This window comes from Zonotrichia leucophrys, chromosome 2 (genome assembly GCF_028769735.1).
Source record: "Zonotrichia leucophrys gambelii isolate GWCS_2022_RI chromosome 2, RI_Zleu_2.0, whole genome shotgun sequence".
Lineage (NCBI taxonomy): Eukaryota > Metazoa > Chordata > Aves > Passeriformes > Passerellidae > Zonotrichia > Zonotrichia leucophrys.
This window is the reverse complement of record NC_088171.1, coordinates 19,825,125-19,849,174: the sequence shown is the minus strand read 5'-3', so window position 1 is coordinate 19,849,174 and position 24,050 is coordinate 19,825,125. Positions and strand designations below refer to the sequence as shown.

The 24,050-nt window shown below is 37.2% G+C and overlaps 2 protein-coding genes across 9 annotated transcripts in view; both read right to left on the bottom strand.

Annotated features, from left to right (window-relative positions):
• Positions 1-24,050, bottom strand: part of LOC135443674 (LIM zinc-binding domain-containing Nebulette) — a 247,650-nt gene that overhangs the window by 58,634 nt on the left and 164,966 nt on the right. The gene's annotated exons all lie outside the window — the stretch shown is intronic.
• LOC135443672 (nebulette-like) overlaps positions 1-24,050 on the bottom strand; it is a 99,038-nt gene that overhangs the window by 21,523 nt on the left and 53,465 nt on the right. For 6 of the 7 annotated variants that reach the window (XM_064704150.1, XM_064704148.1, XM_064704151.1 and 3 more), the window contains 5 exons: positions 23,725-23,835; positions 17,232-17,342; positions 9,485-9,586; positions 7,791-7,892; positions 1,027-1,134 (listed from right to left, as the gene is read on the bottom strand). In XM_064704150.1, coding sequence (XP_064560220.1) covers positions 1,027-1,134; positions 7,791-7,892; positions 9,485-9,586; positions 17,232-17,342; positions 23,725-23,835 — 534 coding nt within the window. The remainder of the gene's footprint in view (positions 1-1,026; positions 1,135-7,790; positions 7,893-9,484; positions 9,587-17,231; positions 17,343-23,724; positions 23,836-24,050) is intronic. The other variant, XM_064704153.1, reaches the window with a different exon arrangement.

The following is a 24,050-nucleotide window of genomic DNA, read 5'->3' as shown; positions in this document are numbered from 1 at the left end:
GGCAAAAGATAATTACTTAATGAAGTAGCAGAAAGTAACATCCCATCAACCTACAGTAGGATTTTCCATTCTTCTGAGAATGGAAAACCTGTAGAGCTGAAGATCTGTATGCGCAACTTTACAGGAAGAAAACTAGCTACCTTACCTATCTTGGATGAGAAATCTTTTCAACTAATACCTTTAGTCATTTCCACACATGTATCATGTTCCTCACTTCAATTTGCCCGTTTCTTATAATGAGAACTGCTTCAAGTGATTTTTTACTACACATTTAGATTTTGGAAATAATTACATAATCTTCTGTACGCTTCCCAGAGCCAGTCTTTCCTGTTCCAATTGCATGGTACCTCACACTTCAGAAATGCTGGACTACAGAAAGAAGGCTTGTCTTTTGGCTCTCTGGGATCACAGCCTCAAAAAGGAGATGGCATTTTTAGCATTAAACATACTTTTAAATATATCATCCCAAGAGCACTATCACTCAATATAGATGTTTTCTCCAGTCTGCCTCCAGCAGCAGCCACCCATTGCTGAACCTAGTGACTGCTGTGTTTGGTAGTGCCATTGAGAAGATCAACCAGAAGAATGAAGTCTAAAACACAGACATCCAAATCTGAACTGCTCATGTAACCTCCTTCTATAACCATTGGAGAGATGACAATACTTTGCTCCTCTAAAGACAGGCACCTCTAACAGGTGAGAAGAATTGACCTCTAGACCTGTTTATTTCTTTCTGAATAAAAAGGACCAAGTACAAGGCAATTAGCTCAGAGTAAGAGGTCACACCTTTTGACAAACAAAATTAGGCGAGACGAATCTTATCTAAAATGGTTATGAAAAACTCTTCAGGCCCTCAGTCAGAAGCAGAGGAAGAAATTAGTAACATGCTGTACCTGCTACACACTGTATAGCAGACACTGTAGCTCAGAGGAATTCATAAGATGAAAAAAATAAATTCTACCTGTGAAGAAACGTTAGATTATTCAGCATGTAAATGCACATAAAATACAAAGCAAATTAACTTACATCACTTGCCAAGGAGGATGCAATCTGTGCTTGCTTGAAGGAAGCACAGTCAAGAGGATTGTACTGGTGACTCTTCATTTCCTTACTGAACTTCTCTTTGTATTTTACCTTTCAACAGAACAAACATGTCTGATATTAACATGTAGCACTTAAAACAGGCAGAGAATTCAGACTACAAAGAAGCTTATTAAATGCAATTACTTTATTCATAAACCTTTAAACAAAATTTAAAGAAACTCAATTTACCCATACCTGTGACAGTCTTGTGTTGGTTTCAAATTAAGTTTTATGTATCTGATGTTTACTAAAATTTAATTTAATTTAAGATTGTGATATGTGATTACTGGTGTGGAGGGACTTATAAAAAGAAAACAGAAACAAGACCATATGACTCACATGAGTAATCAAATAGAACTCTCTGACCAGCAATAATAATTAGCCACTAAGATTCATTCAATTCACAATTAACATCAAAATTGTGGTTTTAACAAAAAAAAAAAAAAAAGTCTAAGGTGAATAAATCGTAACATTTGTAAGACAAATCACTTGTACATTTTTCAACCACCTGAAAGTAGGAAGTCAGAATCAAATTTCCCACCACCAGGTCATGTCACTCTCACTATGCTAGAGTGCCACCAGTACTGCCAGGTCTTTTTTTAATTTTGCCAGAAATTTCCCAGAGGACACTGAGGAATCCCTCTGTAGTACAGTCCTTTCTTGGGGATAATGTCCACCTCATTACAGTGCTGGAAAGCATAATTAAATTACTGCCTGCCTTCACCTTCACCATCTTTTTCTTCTCGTTCAAAAGAAAAAGGGGGAATGACAATACTTGTAAGAGGAAACAGCCATACATAAATATGGAGACAATGGCACTAAAAGTAAATAAGTCACAAAAAATCCATAAAACATGCTGAAAAACTGAATTCAGAATTTGAAAATATGAAATTGAACAAACAGAATATCTCCCTCCTTTTCTCCCTTTGTGAGAGATCATCCAACATCTGGAGACTCTGAACACATGTCTGCTTCTTTCCAACAGCTGGGCATAATGGAGGAGAATAAAGTTCAGTCTGAATTATGCTGCTTTCATGAATTTTAGGCAGACACCTGATATCTGAGCCTATGCAACATCCATTATAATTTACCACGCTCTGCACTAAATAAATACATGGATTCTTCCCCACTCCTTTTTTCTCTATTCCCACATGAATGTCTGATAAAGTGGTTAAGCCACCTCAAACAATCTTCAGTTTTTTTCCCCAGCCTTAGTTGTGGGAAGAGGCTTTTTTTTTTTTCCTTTCCAGTTCTTCCTTGCCTCAAAAGACCCTCAACATGATTCAGCTTATGCAACTTCATTATCTTTACCCACAATGTCCACTATTTCATTAATCAGGATAACAAGAAACCAAAACTAAGCTACACAAACAGGAACCAGCCATATATGTTCAAGCACTATATTATTATTCCAGCACTTAGTTAATTTTTAGAAGTAAGGGAATTCTAAAACATTGTTACTTTTAAAGAGAAACTTTATCTGAACACATGATGAACTTCATAATTTTTCACACTAACAGCAGAAGAGAGTACCTATTGCCTTTTGGTATATTCATCTGGTTTATATTGTTTGATATTTGCCTTGGCATTGGATCAAGTGCAAAAGCATTTATCTGAATACAAAAGAAAATCCATGCTCTGTATAACCAGTGAAGGAATAAATCAGAGTGCTTTTCTCTCTTAAAAGGTGTATCCAAAATTTGCCTTCTAATGAAAATCAGGCAGTGCTATAATATGCCATTCAAAAAGCCAGAGATCAAGACAGCTGGGTGAGCAAAACTGTCTTTTACTCCTTTATTCACATGACAACAACACCAAGCATAAGACTAAAAAACCCAACTACTGCAGGCTGCCTTCTCCTGGCCAATAAATGCCACAAACAGTGCACACAGACCAAATGCACAACATGGTATGGAAATTCTTGTTAAGTGGGAAAGCATTGGTGCCAAAGGGACCTCTGCTCACAACTGGCTTACCATCTTCCAGCTGCAGTCATTTCATGCCATCAGTAAAAAATTTTTAGCAGTACATTTCAATCCACAGGTTCTTGTAATAGACCCTCTTTAGAGTCACTTCTGATCACACTGCTGCCACTGAAGGACAGAGGAGGGACCAGTGAACCCACTCTTCACAGGGCCCCATGTCCTAATGTGCAGGAGGGTTTCAAAACTAAAGGAATCCCCTAATCAAGGTGAGTGTAAATGTTCTGGTTGCAGCAGGGCTGTCTCACAGCCCCAGGCCCTGCTGCCTGCCCTGGCTGCTCAGCTCATTGCCTTTGCTCCCCTCTCCATCACACAGGTCACTCTGAGCAAAGCGGAGCACAGCAGCAATATCAGACAACCCTGGCAGTGTCTCCAGAGCACTTCCAGCAGCCATTTAACTGACCTGCCATAGGGGATTTGTTGCATTGACAGCTATGTAGATGTATACTTTCTCTTTTAACAACATTTTTCTGGTTCTTTCTCCCTTTTGAAAGGAAGCGTGGGGTGGGAGAGAGTGAAGAAAGAAGAGCAAGCCCATGGATGAGTCATGGTTGAGGAAACCACGCAGAATTCATCATCCTTTTGAACAGGGTAAATGCAGTTTAAAGAGAGGAAACATGCCTGAGAGAAAGGGTTCTGAATAAAAACAAGGAAGAGAAATACCTCATATAATTTCTAAACCATCTGAAGGGGAGAGGTCTTAGCAAGGCTGTAATATGGTGAAGGAGCAAACAAGTGGGAGTAGAATTGACAGTTGTTAGTGGACACTTATCTACAAATTTCATCATTAACCAAGAGCTTTACTTTCATGAGGACATAAAAGGACAGTTACTTGTTTACCATCTTCATTAAAGTCTTAAGTTTGTTTATTTTTTTAGAGATTATATGGTGGGGGTTAATTTAAAAGAAATGCGTGGAGGTTGCTCTCTAAAGACTGCTTAAGAAAGAGCAGACTCTGCAGCCTTTTATCACAACAAAATCCCTGAAAAACCAAACTGGAATTAAATAAGGCCTGGATAAACAAACTTCTCATCGGCCTTGCACAAAACCTATAAAAGTCAGAATTGCAGCTGGACAGAGCAGTGTCTTTTGAAGCTTAGCAGCAACATTCCTAAATCAAATCTGTAGTTCAAAGCTGTTCACACAGGGAGTGTTCAGTTTCAGAAGTGGATGACATCACCCACTGTTCAGATTTACAAAGAAACTACAAAAATTGAATCATTCAACCACTGGGATCCCATGATGAAGCAGACACTTGCAGCTAAAGCATTTCCTCATGACCATATGAAACCATCTTTAAAAAGGGAAAAAACCTGTCAGAGCACATATATATTGAAGGAAATGTAGCATAAACAAAGAGCAAAATTGAAACATTCATTGCTAAAAGCACTAGCAGAGTTTAAGGCAAAGAAAGACTGAGAAAATTCTAGGCTCTTTGGGTTGTTACTGAAAATCTCAAAGAAGGTGCATTTTGAAAAACATTCTACCTCTAACAATTTTATCCTTAAAACAATAAGCACCAGATTCAGCAACAAATATGAATATCCAAAATTATTTATCTTAAAACCAGTTACTGAACACCATAAGAGGAATACTTCATATCAGTAGCTCTTTGAAAAAGCTAATAAAATGCATTAAAAACATAAAGAAGGCATGAACAAGAGCTTGTTTTAATTAAAAAATGGAAAAAAAATAGCCCAAATTATACAATGCACACTCGGCAAATTGACAAGCTCCATGTTTTCACAAGGGCTAACACAGTTTCTGTTTTAAATTTCATTTAAAATCAACAGAAAAGGGTTACCACATGCTGTGGGTAAATATACTAGTTCTGGGAGCTATTATTTTTGCTGCTGTTGTTGTCAAAAGCTTTGTTAAATAAAAAATTAAAAGGAAAGAAAGGAGAGAGAGAGAAAACAGTGATTTCTGTAGAGCCTTGAGTGCCAGTCAAACATTAACACTATTTTCTTCGCTTTGTTTGCTTTCCTGCTTGCCTTGATTGCTTTCTCCCTTCGTTACACCCACACTGCCTGACCTCTTCTTGCTCCTGTTCTCTATACTCCCTAAATTACCTACCCATATGCACCACATTAAAACATGTTATCATCTTCTCTTCCCATTACATCCATCAGAATTGTCAACTTTGCAAATTTACTGTGAGGGTCAAATAACTAATATTTCTCTGCATGTCGCAGCTTATAGATTCATGCAATTAAGGGAAACTATCAACTTTCAACACAAAAAGTTTATGATCTTCCCATTTTCTGAGAAACAAATGGAAACTCTAAAAGCCAGAAAGTCTGGAGACAATAAAGAGATCATTAACTTTACTCTTTTTATATTTTGTGTTACAAACCTGTTTCATGATCCTTGCATGAAGAGGACTGAAATGACTGACCTGTATTGAGGTCTCTTTCTCTCCTCTAGCACAGGTGCATTCTTCATCCTGCCCCCACCACCCTGCCCTTTGGACACAGGGGTCATCCTCATTTTTCTGTGCTCTTGATTTATGATTAGTGTGTCCAAGTGTTATAATGATTCAAAAAATATATAAGAACATTAGAAAACTCATGGCCACTGCCTTCCCTTCAGAGGACATGGGGGAATTGCTGAGTGCACCTCCCTGCTGCTGAGAACTGCCCAGCATTTGCACCCTCCACCCTCCAGTGTCAGGCTGAGGTGCTGCCCCCCTTCTGAAAGCACAGTCCCCATCACACACACTGCAAAGCAGCAACAGCAGCTTAGACTGAGGAGAGAAAAATGCAGGAAAGGATCCCAAAACTTGGATCCAGGGCCAGTGACTGCAGAATTCGGACCACCAAGGTTTAATAAGAATCTTCTTTACAAATAAACCAAACATAAGATAGATTTTTTCACCTTCTCCCTTCCCGTCACACCTTCTGCACTATTTGGACTCTCTAAAGAAGTTAAAATTGCACAGTGAATGCTGCCTTCCACAGAAGATCTAAACTAGAACTGCTGCCATCCCAGTTCCTGGCAGTGAAGAGGCCCTATTATAAAGCATTTGCAGATGCAGCTTGCATTGTCCAAGATAAAAAGCACATCTAATAAAACTGAGACAAAATGTGCATTGATGAAGCCTTCCACGTAGCTGGCTCAGCAGCCTGCAGGACCCCATGATCCAACTGATATTTTTCACTTGTGATTGTTGGCCACAATCTCATGGGTACCAGGCTTGGGAAGATGGAGAGGGCTATTGGAAAAGGTTACAGCTTGGTCTCATTGGCAAAAACAGGCAGCTGCAAGCTCAAAGGAGTGAGCTGCAAGGACAGGAGGGTGTAGGCAGCCATTGAGTAGATATAAAGGACATTACACACTAAATTTGGATATGGACCCGTTTAAAAACCATTGAACATGTTTGCTAAATGACAGTCCCATTTCCTGTAAGTGACACTCAGGTCTGAGCAGCATCACAGTGGCTCTTGCTGGAAAGTACAGGCTGACTTCCAAGCCTGCACAATGCTAAACACAAAATAATCTCTTAGCACACTTTCCCATCAGCAGAGAAATGAGAATATGATCCACTACAAAATAGAAGACAGAAATCTATTTGAAAAACACAAACTCATTTTGATTCTGGGCACATCACCAACAAAGCAATAAAAAATATTTATTTCCTTCTTTTTCTCCTTGTGTAATACTTCAAAGTTTACAATGGTGTGAATGCAGCAGGTATCTAAGGATAACAGCAAAAGGAGCTCTACCTCCTGCAGACACTGCACTGTTTTTCAGCTTGTTCTCTATGACACATTATTCTCATTTTATGCTAGTTCTAGGGAAGACATTTAGTATCTGGCCAAATCACAGGTATTTTTTACATATCACTGATATTGAGACTGTCCTGGAATATACACTATTTACACTTGAGAGGTTTTTTGGCTCTGAGAAGGCTGACACAGCCTTCTTCAATCAAAGGGCACTATCCTCCTCTTACAGGAGGGCAGTTCCTGGGTTTTCAAAAGCTCCAAGGGTAGCTGGACAGGATTACTAGCAAGGATTATGCAAGGCACTGTTAAAGAACTACTTGAGACAAAAAAGGGAGGGGTAAAGGAAAAAAACCCCCAAAAAACAGATCAGCAGTGAAAAATCTGTTCTCACAATGTCAAGATGATCTGTAGTAGAGATCTTACGTGTACATCTTATGAGTAGAAAATTACTAAGACGAAGAAGGAATATTTCTATTTCAGATTTCTTTTTAGTTAAGGCCTTTTTTTTTTTTTAGGTTAATATATAACAGTAGTACATAAAAGGTTCAGTTTCAGGGGGAAGGAAGGCGGATGGTTTACATGTCAGGCCAAATTCAGATCCCATTACTCACATTAGCAAGCAGCTACACAAAAGACCTCAGTTACTTCAGTGGGATTAATCAAAGGGTAAGGTTCCACTCAAACTAAATGAGGAGCAAAATTTGCCTCTAAATTACATACAGCTAATATTTTAGAAATCCTAGAAAATCTGTATAAATATACACCATCTCCACAAGAGAAAAGTTGTAGTCAAAGTTCATCGTATTTTTGCTTCAAAATGTGCATTTGGTTTCCTAAGAATCCAAAATTTACCAGTCATTGCAATGTTAAATGAAAAGTTTGAGAACATAATCTTCAAGGCCATTAGAGATAATTATCTAAAAATCTAAGTATTTCTTTGCATTACTAGGAATGAGATATTTGGATTAAATCATTGTAAAATGATGGAGAATCTTACTTGGCTTAAAAGTTTTGAAACTCCTTTAGCATGTTCAAAATCAGGTCTTCCAAGCACAGCAGACTCCTTATTCAGCTCTCCCCTTCCTTTCTTGTACTTTGCCTTAAAAATTAAAAAAAAAAAAAAATGGGGGGGGGATAAGAATCACTAATAATTTGTTTGGGTTTCTTTTATCAAGAGAAATGTAAACATTAAAGCTAGAAGAAAAAGTCTCACATAATGGTCTGCATTGACACTACTGTTCTAATCAGCTCTGAGTAAAGCCCTTCTCAGGGTTCAGCTCCTTAACAATACAATATTTATTAATTGTAAAACACAATGTGCAGCATTCACAAAACTCAAATTTAACCAAATGCACAGCTTCAGCCAGAGAAATACTGTCCTCCCGATCAAGGCAGAATGAGTCACAGTGGCTCAGCATTTCTTATGACAGGGTCTACAGTTAACCCAAGATGATTTGCAGCAGCTGAAAGTAGTCTTGAAATAAAACTAGTCTGAGGGGCAACTTTTTTGAACTGTGAGGTCAAATTCTGCTCTCGCTTTTAGCACTGCGGTCTCGCTGGATGTCAGTGAGACTGCGCTGGTGTCACAGAGCTGAATTAGTCCCGCAAGGTTAATGTTACCTGATCTCTGCAGCTGAACTGCCTGCCATGCAAACTGCTGCAATTTTTCCCCACAATGCATCAGAAAAAACACAGATGAATCAACAATAGGTGCTTTGCAATGCCACAACCCAAATTACCTATTGCCTAGAACAGACTTCTTGCATTACTCAAGCACTGTGAATCAGCAAGGACACATCATAAGAATAGACTGGAAGAAATAAAAGTCCCAAAGCCACTCTAATTCTAAGAGCACTTGAACAGCAATTAGTAAATTTGAATGCTGTAGAACACTTAGTAGAAGTTCTTGGTTTTCAAAAAATCTTGAATATTGAAAGGTGAATTTCAATCTCTTAAATCTGTCTCTCCAAATGTGCCCAGTCAGTCTCACATTTAATTAACTACTTAAAAACTTGACTCAGTGCTTTACGTATATATATTGTTTGCCTTGTCTACAATACAATACTGAACTGCATCACACACTGCTGCTTCCTAAAGTGCTCCTTCACCTGTCTGTTAGCCAAAGCCACAGTGGAAGGGCAAAGAATTTGAGAGGGAGTTCAGGGAGGAGAGCCCCCATGAAAGAAGCAGCATCTGAACAGCTCTTGGAAGGACAGAAGGGAATTACATTTTCCTGTCACTCATGGATGAGATGGGAAAAGGAAGGGGTATACTGGGATGCCAGTTTCTCTTATACCAAGGTAAAAAAAGGATTGGGATGTCTTCTGAACTGCAGTATAGCATACAAGCACATGACTTATCTTGAGAATGGTTATCACAAATAAAGCTGAAACAAAACCAACTTTAACAATTTTCATGTTGTCCTTACATCAATTACCAATGATTTCAAAGATCATACTGCCAACACCTAAAAAGGAGAAAACCATAGCTTTCTAGCCTGCCGGGCAAGACTGGTTTGTTTTGGTTATGTTCGGATTTCATTTAATCAAATCTCCCTAGCAGATTTGGGGGTGCACATTTTCTGTTCAAAACATCTGAGAATTCCAGTAGCATTCTAAAAAAAATCTGATCAAAATTGGGGGAAAAAAATACATATCTAAAAAATAGAAAGAGAATAAAAGGAGAACATACATCACTTATTATCTTTGTTATCTCAGTTGCCTTCTTTATGTCTGGTCTGTTCAGCACTTCAGTGTACCTATGAGTATCTTGCACATCCTTCTTATAAGATACCTGTCAAAGAAAACATAGTTTTGTTTAAAATAAACAATAAAGTTTGAAGTCTACATATAAGCTTTGAATGACTGGTCAAATCAGACATCAAACTAAAGAGAACTACACCTAATTTATTCCAACAGAGTTCTGCTTGACAGGGACTGTAAGGTAAGACCCACACACAAGGCAACATGATAAGGAAAAAATTCAGAAGCATAAAATACAATTTGAAAAAGAAAACTGGTTTTGCTTAGAAGCACAGTGGAAAATTAAAAACATTGCAAAGACACAAATATTAGGTTTTACCATAAAATTTCACAGGACTTTTAAGAGTATAGGGGTTTTTTTTACTATGTTGTACCCATTTTTAATATAAATTAGCTCCTCCTCTGATACTGAGTACTGCAGCTCAGCAGATTGCAGCTACACTGAAGAGAAACTGTAATTCTGTCATAATGAGTTTCTTTGTCAGTACTAGACAGATATGTAGCTCATATGGAATTCAATGATACAACTCCACCCCAGCATCCCCACAACGCCGCTTACTTGCTCCTTTGCACAGTTATGGGAACAAGAAGGCTGAGTGTTCCAGCATTCTGAGTACACAACTGACTCTTTCTGTTTGTGCAAAGTCACAACCCAAATGAATGGGCTCAGAAACCTTTGGCCAGAAGGCTCAACCACAGATAGGAGAGTCCAAATATCCTCCATTTAGCAAAGCAATCACAGGAGCAGCACAGACCTCAGGGACATCATAGAGCTCCATAAGTTATACTGGTTTTCCCTCTTCAAGGTTTGTCCACTTCTTCCTGCCCTAGCACATGTGCCAATCTAAGCCAATTTCCAAGGGCTGTCTTATTGAATTATTCTTAATGACATTCTGTCCCTGGCATTCAAAAGTGTCTGACAAATGGAAGTTTCAGGCAGAAGTTGGAGAACACAAAGTTTAGAGGAAATAGAAAGTAAAAAAATATTTCATCCTTTACTGGGAAATCTTTGCTTCACAAAGTTAATCAACCTCTCAAGATAGTATTTCATCAGCAAGAAAGTTCTCAGCTTGAAGTTTCTTATTGTAACCTCTGCTCCTACTTCCAATGTAAAGTTTCACTCTGGGTACAATGCAACAAACTCATAAACTGCAGTAGTCAGTGACAAATATACTTCATAGAAATGGTATTGCAAAAAGAAAAGGAAAAAAATTCACTTTTTGGCAAATATCTTACATGCAACAGGAAAGTAATTTTGTGTCCATATGGCTTCAGCTAAGCAGACAAGCTAAACAGGCTTCACTGTTGGCTGCCTGCCCACAAATAGATCTTATAATTTTTAATCTGCCGTGACACACTAGTGTAATCACTAATAAAAAAAACAAATAAATAGGTTTGATGCATTCAGCCCAAATTATCACATACATTCAAAACAAAAGTTGATTCTTCCAGCTGGTGTAAACCACTGGAACTTTTGTTTTAGTTATGTTTAGATTTTCTCTAATTTTTAAGAAACTAGAGGTATAGAGAAGCATTTGCAATTCAGGACTTTACATGAATTTAGCTAATTATATGCTGTTCATCCTAATGACCACATGAGGTGAGGTGAAAACCACAAAGGCAGCAGAAACAGGTTTCTGAATAGCACCCTATGATCCATGTAAATTGCAAATTAAGGGCCAGCATATGTGCTCAAAATAGAAATTAGGAATGTAGTGAATTTAACATCAGAGAATCAAGAACAGTGGTGATAAAGTTGAGGAAATGTGGTCACTTATTGCTCCCAAATGACATGATCATATAGTACATGAAATAATGGATTGTGGTTAATTTCGGGGAAAGGAAGGGGGGGAGAAATAAGACAGTGACAGTCCTTTATATTTCACCATTTCCAATTATATTAGATGCAAGGCCAATTGCTATATCTTTCCCTGAGTGAATTATTGTTCTTCCTGCACCTAAACCAGTATACCTATTACTTATGTCTGAGGGAAAGTCATCTAGCATTTTACAAATGTCTGCAATATATATTTGCTCCATTCTGCAGCTTGTCATACTCCAGTGAGAATAAAAATGTTATGCAGCAGAACAGTAGTTTGTCAGAGGTAGGCCAAAGAAAGAAAAAATATGTTTCCCATTTCCTGAATAACCTCAATCCCTGGATGCTGACCCTCTCCCATTGGGACACTCTGCTGGCCTCTATTACACAGCTGCTATTCTGTTCCATCTAGTGATTTTTTTTTTTAATAGTGCTATGTTAGAACAGTAAAACCAGAGCTATTCTGTGAGAGAAGGGGAACAGATGTAGACAGGGAAAGGCAACCAGCTTGGTGTGTGCACCCATGGGCATCAGAAGATGGAAACTGAAGAAGCCCATGAGGGAGGAAAAGCAACAAAAGAAAGGAAACAGCAGAAGCACCCAGAGAAGGAGCCATCTTTTTCCTGAGCTAGTTCAGCCAAAAGGCTCATACCCTGACTGGAATTTCCAGGCATTACACAATTTCCTTACTCAATCTTCACTTCAAAGGGTTGCTCAGGCTCTACCAAAAAAACAATCAGCAAAGGCTCAAGAATTGCTCCACTTCACGAGGACCACAGTATACAAAAATATTGTTCCAGCTGAATCTTGCATAGGAAAAGTAATTGAGATAACAATTTTAGAGCAGCAGTGAAAGACCTAGATGGAGAGTTATGGCCAACCAGTGGGAAATGCAAGCAAGGAAGAAGGAGCAACTAAAAAGGAAAAAAAAATGTACCATCTTGAGTTTTGAAGCTGAAAACAGTAAATTACAGATACTAACTAAATTTAAAACTGGTTTCTACCCAGTTTGAAATTACAATAAAAAGTGGTTACATTGTTGAATATTATTGTGAAGCTCTAACTGGAACAAAATAATTTCTCATCTTTAATCCCAAATGTGATTACATACTCACATACTCAAATGTGAATTGCAACTGGTTTTTGCAAAGCATGGAGAATATTCAGGGCCTGCTCATAATTACCAAACTGATTTTAATAGGCTAAACCTCGAGCACTTATAAAATGCATAAGGTCCACTGAGGATAAACTTGCTGATCTAGTTACTCCAGCAGGGTCTGCAAGATGCTTCACCTTACATGAATACCAGTGGAATGCACTTCAGTGCCATAAAGTTAACAGATTTCTAATAATGCTGCAAAACATCTCAGACTGTCAATCAACAAACTCTACATGGTGAGCCAAGCGAACCTGGGTTTAAGAGATTCAGGCTTTTCTTGAAATCTTTTATCTTCTCATTTATTCCAACACCAAACTAGCCCAAAAATACATAATAAATTACTCAAATATGCACAAGCATCTATGGACACATTTTGCCCTCTTAAGGATTCAGTGAGAAATTGGGCACACCTGTCTGCACAAGAATTTGTCTCTTACTGTTTGTCCCTGATTAGCATTTTCTAAGAGCTGTTAAGGCCACTAACTAATGGCCTGTCAGCTGTGTCTCTGCCCTCTTTCCTCTCATCTACACTTTGGGGTCCATCAACACTAAGAAAATGGCTAGCTGGTGACAATCATCATTGGCAACAGCTTTTCTAATTCCTGCTCAAATGATGTTGAAAACTGTTTTCCGGCTTGTGTAAAAGAGACAAACACATTTCTGGCCCATTACAGATTGATGCAGTCATCCTTTCCAGTAATGGGCCTTAAAATTGATTGGTCCCAATTACACCAGGAGTAAACATCATTTTCAGCACCAGTTGGAAGTGGTCCAGGGGGACCTGCTGTTGACAACCACTGTCAGCAGAAAGTTTGTCAGTGAATGGTGATTTTTCTAACACAGATGTTGAACAGAGAGACAGAAGAAGCCTGAATTTACCATGATCTGCCCCAAAACAAGCATTAACATTTGGGTATGTTACTGATGATGTTTAAGCACATTCACTTTAGGATCTGCTAATTTGGTCTTATCAGAAAGAATGTAGTTTTGTGTGTGTGTGACTGTGACTGCCTTATACCCTGAAAATGAAAAACAACTTACTCCTAAGACAATATAGACATCTTAAATATTCAAATTTAGATGGTGAGTGAAACATAAAAATTATCATTACTGACCTCATGCGGAGTGGAAAGTGTATATATACAACATCAGAAGTTTGCTCAGCTGTCAACTAATATTTTTAAAAAAGCACTCTTTGTAGATAAGTATAAGAGAAAAGATACCAGGGCCTTAAAATCAGATGTGCAAACTGCCTTTTAAATGTCCATAGATGAGTGTATTGCAGCTTTCTTATTTGTAAAATCAGAAGATCACATCCTTATTTCATATGATGTAATGTTGTGAGGAGAATCAGTCCTTTTAACAAAGCAGAACATTTAAACTGCTGTACAAATATTAACATTGTTTTCCTATTCAAAATGCCCAGTGATGGGCCAGGTCATGGAACAGACAAAATCATGATGCACAGCTTTGAGTACCTTCATCAAATGCTGTGTGCAGCTTCCACATGGACCCAACACAGCAAATGTTTTCTTTGCTTTAGAAATGTAGCTGTCATGTCATTTCACCATTGAACTACATCCTTCCATTCACATGGTGCTCAGACACACATAAAGCAAAAACGTGACATGACACTGTTTTAAGACCACCGCTTAGTTTTGGTCCCAGGTTTGGAAACTTCCAGATGAGTTAACTGATCAGCTCAGCACAGAAAAAGTAGGTTGATGGTCCCTGCTTCACTTTTCTGAAAATGACTTTGTGTGCCAAAGTCACATCATTAACATTCACTTCACAAAACACAAACAGAATTTATAGAGAAAAGTACTCTGGTTTGGATAAACATGCTTGCCTTCAAGCACTATGCAGTATTTAAATTCTTTTTAAACTATATTTCCTGTCATTAGAAAAGTTACTTGTGTTCATTTGAGAGCAATTTTCTTCAGACTAAGTATGAAAAAGAGAAAAATTATTTTATTAGATATGATCACATTGTTCAGGAGTTTTTACAGTATTTTCCTGTTACCCAGTTTCTGCCCAAACATATTAATGATGTGTATAAACATGCCCAGAATGTTAATGATATTCAAAGTGGTGTGAAGGCCTACAGCACTTGACAGTTTCAAAATGTCAGCACAAATGTATGGTGAGCTGAATACAGTTTTAATTTTTAAAGGAAATTGGACATTTCACAGAGTTGAGTATAAATGTCAGCTTTATTTAAAGGCTGAGTAAATAGTCTTAAACACATCCTAATCCTCTTAGATGCAAACCCTCCATGTAAAGGTTGAATTGAGTTGGCAGAGCATTGTAGGTAAACATGCATTCTGCTCCCACAGGTAAACTGTGCTGAATGGTGGATAAAAGAGCTTTGTCCTTCTACCTGCCCAGTAGTTTCCCTTCCTTTTCTCTGCACTTTCAAAGCTGTGATTACACAGATACCCTGAAATAGTGTGGAAAGACAAATACTCCATATTTGGGATGCTCGCTGTTCCATGTTCTGACTCTGAGATGAAAATTCACATGGTTCTTAATTAAACCTGTACTTACAAAAGAAGAAATCCTCAGCTATGCACCATGATGCCCAAATATTACCCACAAGAGATGCATGCTTCTGCTGAGCAATAACCAGATTTACATAACTTGCTCCCTTATGTGTGATAGGTATTTGTCCATTGCACTGCAGCTACTCATAAGCAACCAGAAAGAATCTGTTCTTAAACACATTAAACTAACTGGTTAGAGTTTTGTGTTGCATTTGGATGACTTATTTGATTTTTTGAAGTTTGCTCAGGCTGAAAATAATTTCCCCCATATTTTTTCATTATTTCTAACATGCTGTTAAAAGTTCTCATTTATCAAAACATCCTTCCCTCCCATGCTTTCCTTCATTTCCTTTTCTTTTTTTTTTTTTTGCTTGTTTTAAGGGTGAAAGATGAAACAACTGTATTTCATTTATCCTCACATCTGTAACCTGCTCTCCTTAATTCTATTAGCAGGTGATATACAGCTGTAGAAGGGGAATAGGTTTTGCACTAGCATACTAACGCTCCGAGTATGATGAATTTGCTACAGGAACTTGTCTCATATTCCTCCTAGTGCCTCCTAGTCCCTTCTCTGAGAGGGATTCACATTTTTCCAGCATTATTTCCTTTTCTAGCAGTTCACCATCATTCCTACTGCTAGGTAAATAAAAAACCTCTTGCTTCTGGGGAAAGGCATTCACATTCCCAGCTCTAGGCTCTGTCAGCATGACACCCTGATGCTTCCAACAGCAGAAATGGACAGTGTTTGACAGGAAGAGGGAATTCTGTAATCAAGGCAGGTTGCAAATTACTGCTGGGAATTCCATTGCAGGTATTTCCCAGCAGCAGAAAAAATTATTCTTCAAACATAATGCTTCCCTGAAGTTTTCCAGCAGCCTTTTAATCAGCAGCCAGCTGTCAAGATTCTGCACACAGACATACATCTAGCACTGACATTTAGTTTTCAGCCCTCATAACCTTAGAGTGTTTGTTGCACTGTTAGTAGGAGAAGATGGGGTAAACTTAAGATAATTTGAAATTAACATCCAAGCTATGTTTTCTACATTGTTAGCAGCAAATAAATGTCCCATTTATCTAATAAAAAAGTGTCGTAAAATGACATGCCTGCCTCAATTGATTTGGTTACCTAAAAAGAATGGAACTGGATCACAACTTTTAAGGTTACACATCAGCTATTCTTAAAAAGCTTTGTGTACCCCTTAAAATGGTATCACTATTTTAACCAATCTTCTCATAAAATTTGTTTTTCTGACAAGTAAGTTTTTACAAAACCTAAAACTAACATAAATTTTTCTTCAAGGTTGTGTCTGTATCTGGGCAGCATTTCTGCCCCAAGCAATGATGCATTGAGCTAGTATTTGCTAGCTTGACCATGAAATCAAACATGACCTGATTCTAATAAGAAATATAAAGACCATTATTAGGTTTTGATATTGTGAAAACCTTCAGAACTTCAGGAAGCTAACAAGCAGCTGAAAAAAAAAGCAATCAACTTTCAAAATACTGTTAAGTACTCCTATTTATTTGTAAGTTATCTAAATAAAACTACAAGAATAAGTACTTTGATCAAATGGTATAAACCAGTGCAGGCATCAAACTGAACACTACAGCTCAAATTCTTTAAAATAAATCATTTATTAGTCTATTAAATTCTTTGGAAAATTCACTTGATACATATTCAGGAGATAAGAACAAACTTATTCATATGCATAAAAGAGTGCAAGAGCAGGGCAGAAACAGCTCACTTGTCTCCTCTACACAGCACCCCTGAAGAACTGCCCAAGTACTGGCAGATGAGGACACTGAAACAACACTGGTGCTCATTTAAACAAAGAACTTTATGCACTTCAAAAGTAGCTACAAGTGAATTCAGAAAAACTGTGCCTGCAATTTTATTTCAAAGTGATAGCACTTAGTTACTATTGATAAACAGTAAATATCCTTTTCCACTGCATTCAGAATAAAATTCATATACTGTTACTCATAGCACATTTTATACACATACCATGTCCTAAATTACTTCACAGCAAATAATTTATAAAAAATAGCAACTAAGGAAATATGGAAATATTCCATGTCCAATTCATTTCAGTAAGCTGTAGCAGATGTATCTACCCAAAACAAGCACACTCATTTCAGATGGGAGAGTACTTACATCACTCTGGTGTTTACTGACTTCCATGGCATGTTTAACATCTGGAGGTTCCCTCATACGTGCATAGTCTGAAAATCCTTTCTCAGCATCATGTTTTTGTTTATAGAGAACCTGAAAAGAGCAACATTATACTTTTGTGACCTGAGAAGAGCAGGTATAATAACATGAGCTAGGTCAAACCTAGTGGTGTAGTCTACCTGTATTCAGGAAGAAACTTAATAAATAATTTAACTCCTTCATGGGTCCAGAACACTGAAATTAGAGCAGCTTCCACCCAAAACAGAGACATATGAGGCATAGTCAGCGGTGAAATTTCTCTGCCTATGTTATTGCAACAGATGCATGAGTAGACAGGGGAAAGAAACAGTAATACACAAAGAGAAAATTAAGCTTAACAAGGTGAGAAGACAGCCCAGGGAAAACATAATCAAAAGCCAGCTTTTTTTTTTAAACACACTTGAAGCAATCAGCTATATAATTATTCTCCATTTTCAGAGAAAAAAATATTTTATGCATTTGTCATAAACAAACAGTTTCACTGTTTATTATAAACCCATTGCCCACAGTTCTATTTCTTCCACTGTTGGGAAGCAACCAGCACAATATGCATTTTTACTTAGCCCCAGGTTCACAAAGAAAAATAATATTTACATTCAATTGTCATCATAGTAAATGAAAATGGAATTGAATTGTGAATTTATAAACACCTTTACTTTTATAATAGAAATGGAACTCTGTTGGGCATTCATCCATCTTTCACTGTACTGTGTTATACTTACACGCACACTCACACACTACAACTGCCTAAAAAGCTCATCTTACACTTATCCTTGTCAGAAGCTCTTAGGCTTATATTAAGGAAAATTCACCAGGTTTTGATGCCTAAAAAGTAGTAACCATCAAGAAAATTCATTCTCTAATAGCTTTCATGAGCAAGCATTAAAATAATCCATAAGAAAACAGCAAGTATTAAATAAGATAGAAAGCTGATTAGGACAAGAAGGATTGACACAAAAACCCATGGTAGCAATAAAAGAATACTGTGAAAGTTTTGAGACGGAAACTCTCAACTACAGAGATTCAGACTCTTTTAGGACAGGATACTAGAATTGTGAGAAAATGCTGTATCTGGTTTTGCTTAAAGCAAGATTTCATCTGAGTTACAGAGTAGTGTGCCCAAAGCAATATGTTAGTATCTGCCCTGACTATCTCAGATTACAAAATGATACACAGGCTGAGACATTAAGACAAGAAGGGAGGAAGGGTATTTTTTCACCACTACTATGTGAACAAAAGTATCAAATCAGGAACCTTAAAATGTGCCACCTCCTTATCCAGTCTAGCACAATCAGCCTTCTGCAGGAACAAACACAACTGACAGTGAAACAGGGTCCATAACTTGCCTACACTGTTTACATCTTGCAAATGGAAAAGCACACAATCCTTAACACAACTGAAGCTCCACTAACAAATCATTTCCCACAAAAGTGGAATTACTATACAAACATATGCCACAAAATCTCTTTTGCTAATTCTCCTTGCTTATACTTTTAAGATGTTCCTCTCTTAATGCCATTATAAACAGAAGACCCATACGGTTACTTCCAAAATCTACTAATTTACAGATATTTTATTACATTGCCATTTTGCTGGTTCAACAGCTCTATTTTTCCCTTGGTGAACAGGCTATGTATCCAAGATATGAAAACACAATAACACATCAACTCTCAGCATGAGAAATTTAGCAGAAATTATGAGTATCCGCTGTCTTGGGAAAGGATGACCATTTCTTTAGCTTAATGTAGCAATATTTCACTTGCTTTGGCATCTGTTCTTCCTATCTTTTCCCATTATTTTCATTAACTCACTGAAGCAGTCTTGCTGCAATCCTAGGCTAGGAGGGGTTCAATAGCTGTCTAGTTTAGCTTGGGACAGTTTAGTGCAGAACTATTCCCAGATTTGTAAATCGCTTCCAAGTAAGCATGAAAAAATATTTATCATTATTTCATCAATATCCTTAGTAACATTATTTTTACAGGTTAGTATGCATACATTTATTTCTCAAATCATGCTCATTTTCAAGTTTTAGCTAAACTGAATTTCCTTAATCAAATCTACATATGAAACTACTCTACACAGAGATCAAGCATTATAGGTCACTGACATAACCTTTACCCTGTGGTGGTGCCATTTATTAACTTGAGAAATACAAGGCAATTATTTAAGTAGGTATGACTTCAGATTGAACCAATTTGTAAGTACTCATTTTTTATTTTTCTTCTCTCTTTTACACCAGTGTGTCAATAGGAAGCTGCATTAAGGAAGGTTTTGTGTTCCTTTAACCCAGCTCTGACTGGCCCCCTGTTTTGGCACACATTAAGCACTATTACATTTTTATTTTCATTTCCATTTATAGTCAAGATATATAGTCAAGTCCATTATAGTTAAGATGTGCTCTGAACTTAAAATCCATAAAGTAGGATTTCGTAGAAGGAAACATTCAAGAACACCAAAAACATCACTTTAGTCTCCATATAGAGAATTAGGTTATCCAATGTAATTGTATAAAACAGAACTATGGCAGTCCAGAAGACTAATACCTACCACCATAACAGAGAGAAAATATTGAATATTACATTTCCTACCATAAAAAATCCTGAAAAATTACATAAAAAAAATTTGATAATGTGTAATATGATTGGAAATGATGCAATAAACAACAAAATTTTTATTGTAGTACAAAAAAATCCTCTGAAACTTCTTCTGGAAGTTGAAAACATTGCTTAAGATTCTCTTGGCTCATCACCTTTATAAAGAAATAGGAAATACTGTTCAACATTGACTCTTTGAGATATTGCCCCGTGCAAAGTAGAAAATTAAACTGCCTTCAGTTTGCTTTAGATTATCCCTTTTAGATAAGAAGAAAAACAGTGCAATCACTTCTTATGGCAAAAAACGAAGTGATGAAAAAGTGATGAAGTGTTTATTTTTTTTCAACATTTTTCCCCCAAGCAATTTTAAATATCTTTATCATTGTTTGTGACACCTTATTAAAAAAAATATTGTTTTACATAAGGAAGTATTCAGTATACTGATCCTCAGACAAGAACAAGATTTGGCACAGAGCTAGCAATGATCAGAAATTTTCCTTCAGCAATATTTTCCACAGGAATATTGCAATTTCTCCAAAAATTTCCATTTCCTTTCAGAAAAATCAAAATGAAGGCTCCCTACCTAGACTGCTCTCATCAAATTTATTTTATCACTGTGAAAAGAAGGGAAATTGATGAGAACTTTGTAGGCTGGTAAGGAAAGTGAAGTTATTCAGTGATGACAGGGGCTTCTCTTTTTAGCTTTCCCTGGGGACAGCTATGATAAAAGTGAGAGAAGGGGGAAGTCTGGTTGCTCACTCTCAAGAAAGGCATTTAGAAGGCCACAGTCAAATTTTCTGCAAGGAAGAAAAAAAATTAAATTATAAAAGCCACCCAAGTATGTGGGACTGTGAAATTTTTTTTTCATTTTCCTGAAACATTTTTTCCCATAAACAACATTGGGATTTTTTGGGTTGTTCTCTTTTTTTTTTGGTTTTGTGGGTTTGGGGTTTTTTTTGGTTTGGGCTTTTTTTTCCAGTTTTGGATAGATGTCATTCTCTATGGGTATTTATTTCCTTCTTCATTCCAGTTCTACAAAAAACAAAAAAGAGTAAACACGGGTTTCATGCAAAAGCCAGCAGGAAGTCTTGTTTCAGGCTTTCCTGAGTATCTTGAAGACAGAATTGAGCATGACTCAATACAGCCAGTATGGGGAAGAGGCTGCACAGGAAGAGAACCATATGTGTCAGAGTGCTGTAATCTCCACTACAGCAAGATCCTTATGTCAGTGCTGACACTGCATGGCAGGACCCCTGAAGGAGGAGATCCTGGCTCAGCTGAAATCTGTCAGTACAATTGCCACAAGAGTTAAAAGAATGCCACTGTGGTCAAGGGTGCTGTGGCAACCTGTTGGCTCTGGAGAGGACAGTGGAGGGCAGCTGTAGGGGGGGGGCGGTATAACTCCTTGAGTAAAACAAGATATTTCTCCTAGTTTCCTCCAAGTTCCTAAATCATGTGTGTGATTTGAAATTGTGTATCAAATTACTAAACTGGGCTGGATATAGGTAGGCTGAAGAGAGGGCTGCTGGGCAGCAGCAGCAGCACCATTTCAGGAGCAAACTTTGCATCAGGGGAGAGCCCATTTGTGGGGGACACACCTGTGTAAGGAGATCCTCTGTCAGCAGCCAGCCTGGGGAAAGTCAGGGGCTCTCTTTCACCCCATCATGATCCTCTACCCCCAATGCACCCGCTTGGCATGTGAGGCTGTGGATCCTGCCAAGAACACGGCACCACAGAGCAAGGAGAGTCCTGCTTGATCTGCCCACAAAAGCATTCCAGCCCAGCATTGCATCCAAGAAGCATGAAAAGGGAGTCAAAGGTGTAAATTTGTTCTAGTGTGGGTAGGGAGGACAAGGACACACACTCGTATTTTCTGCCTCTTGGGAAATCAGAACTATTTTAAAATCAGGTTACTGCAACTCAGAAACAGACTGCAATTCTGTGTTTGCAGCAGCCTTTTTGGAGCAGAGCTGGAGCCATGGGCAGCTGGTGCTGTTCTCTCTCCTTCCTATGGAATATCTGTAGCCTCCTCCTGAAGTGATGACCTGTAAATTCACAGTCCCAGCTAGACAGATGCAACAGAAGCCCCCTCTGCCATATCCTGACCCAGATGAAATCTGAAATCCTTGTATTAGCTACTTAGGTACTGCAGTGATAGGCACAATATGGATTAGATTTGAATACTGTGGAGAAGATTTTTCACTAGAAAATCCCCTGAGAGCTCTCTCAAAGTAGCATTAAATTCAGGTCCATTGCAGCAGTAAACCACAAGTTGGAAAAATGTGTCAGCGTATCTTTAAGTTTTATGGTATATTATGATTTATAACGCATCTACTCCTAAGGGGATAGTATGAATTTTGTGGGAAAAAATTCTGCTTAAATATAACTCAGCCTATATGCATATTTTTTCTCTAGAACTGTTGGGTGATTGAAGAAAGCCTTCAAAAACTACCAAATAAAAATGTCAGTCTTTTCCTTAAAAGGGTTTTTTTATGAACCAATGGTTTCATTTTTAGTTTCAGTTATTTATCTTTTCTGCCACATCACCAAAGTTAATTAACCTCATTTGGGTAAACAAATGTAGAATGCAATAATTTGGAATGAATTTGGGAGCAAATCTGTGGCAGAATAGTTAATTAATGTTTTATAAATCAAGCTAATGGCTTAAAAATGTTACACAAATTTAATTCCCAATTTATTTTTACTATAATTCCTCTAATCACTCACTTTACAATGAAATGTCACATTAATGTCATTTCAGCTACTGTGGTGCTTTAACTTGTGTATATATGTTCCTTTTCAAATTCTGAAAACTAAAATATGTGTTATTGTATTTGCTTAATATAGCCTTGATTAACATAATATTTTATATCAAAACATTTTTCCACAAGCTGTCCTGAAATTTTTGTCCATTCTTTTTTTATTAATATTTTCCTTTGTCTGAAAAGGTGTCACTGCATTACAAGAATGCATATTGAGATACAATCAATATTATGGATTTAGAAGGGTGTTCCCTTCATGCACTGGCTGTTTTAAACCATATGTAGTTATCTTTAAGGGAGGAGAAAGCAAAAACAAGAAAACCATGGAAGTGCTTGGTGAACAGAAAGCCATGACCATCTATTTGATGTAATTCTCATGAGTAACAATGAAAATCTGGAGCCTCATTCATTTTACACATGCTTAACATTCATAATTCCACTGAGGTCACTGGAAGTGAAGGGTCACCTGCCTACTCTTAGGGTATTATATTTTTAAGTCCTTGAAGGCAACTGAACCAGAAATTACTATTTTTCTGGTTGTTTACAAGCTTTATAGTATATTCAATATACTTGATTTCATATTTTAATTGTATAAAATTTGTTGTAAGTAGTAGTATGCAGATCATCAGAAATACATTTGCTGCTACCACTAAGTGCCTTTAGAAGTCATTAAAGCAGTTTTCTTTTCTCTTGCCTTCAGCATCAAATATTTTATATTACATTTAATATATGTTAATACAACACCCAACTGGAAAGGTTACATAAGAGTCACCCATTCTATAAGGACCATGCAATGTCACTAAATTCAATAATTCCTTATTGTATTCACAGGTTTCACTGGATCAATGAATGCACTACCAACTTTTAAATGCATATTTAATAAACATAAGTAAAATTGTCAACATTTTAAAAATGTGCAGTTTTTGAATTTAAGAAGTTATGATGATAAACTCTGGATGATAAGCTCACCCAAATAAATCAAGCAGACAATCAAGTGTCCTTTCAAGTATTTTGTTTAAAGTGTACTTATTCTGACACACAGTTAATCCAAAAATCATTTTTGCAATTCTAAAATTGTACCTTGCTCTGAAGGTGCATTAATTCCTTCGCAAATACACTGTCAATTGTGGCTGGCATCTGCTGATAGAGAGGGTTGGAAAGGTCTTTCTTAGCAGCTCCTTTATATTTCACCTGGAGGGCAGAAAAAGGTGATATAAAATGCAAAAATGAAGATACATTAAACATACTACTTATTTTTTCTAGTAAGTGAAATGACAGAGAACAGAACTGGAAAAATTTCATTAACTGTCACTAAATTGCTAGCAAAAACATCTTTAATAATACTTTATGGGGATGTGCCTAATTCACAAAGCAATGCAAAATATCTCCGAATTAAATTCAATAAT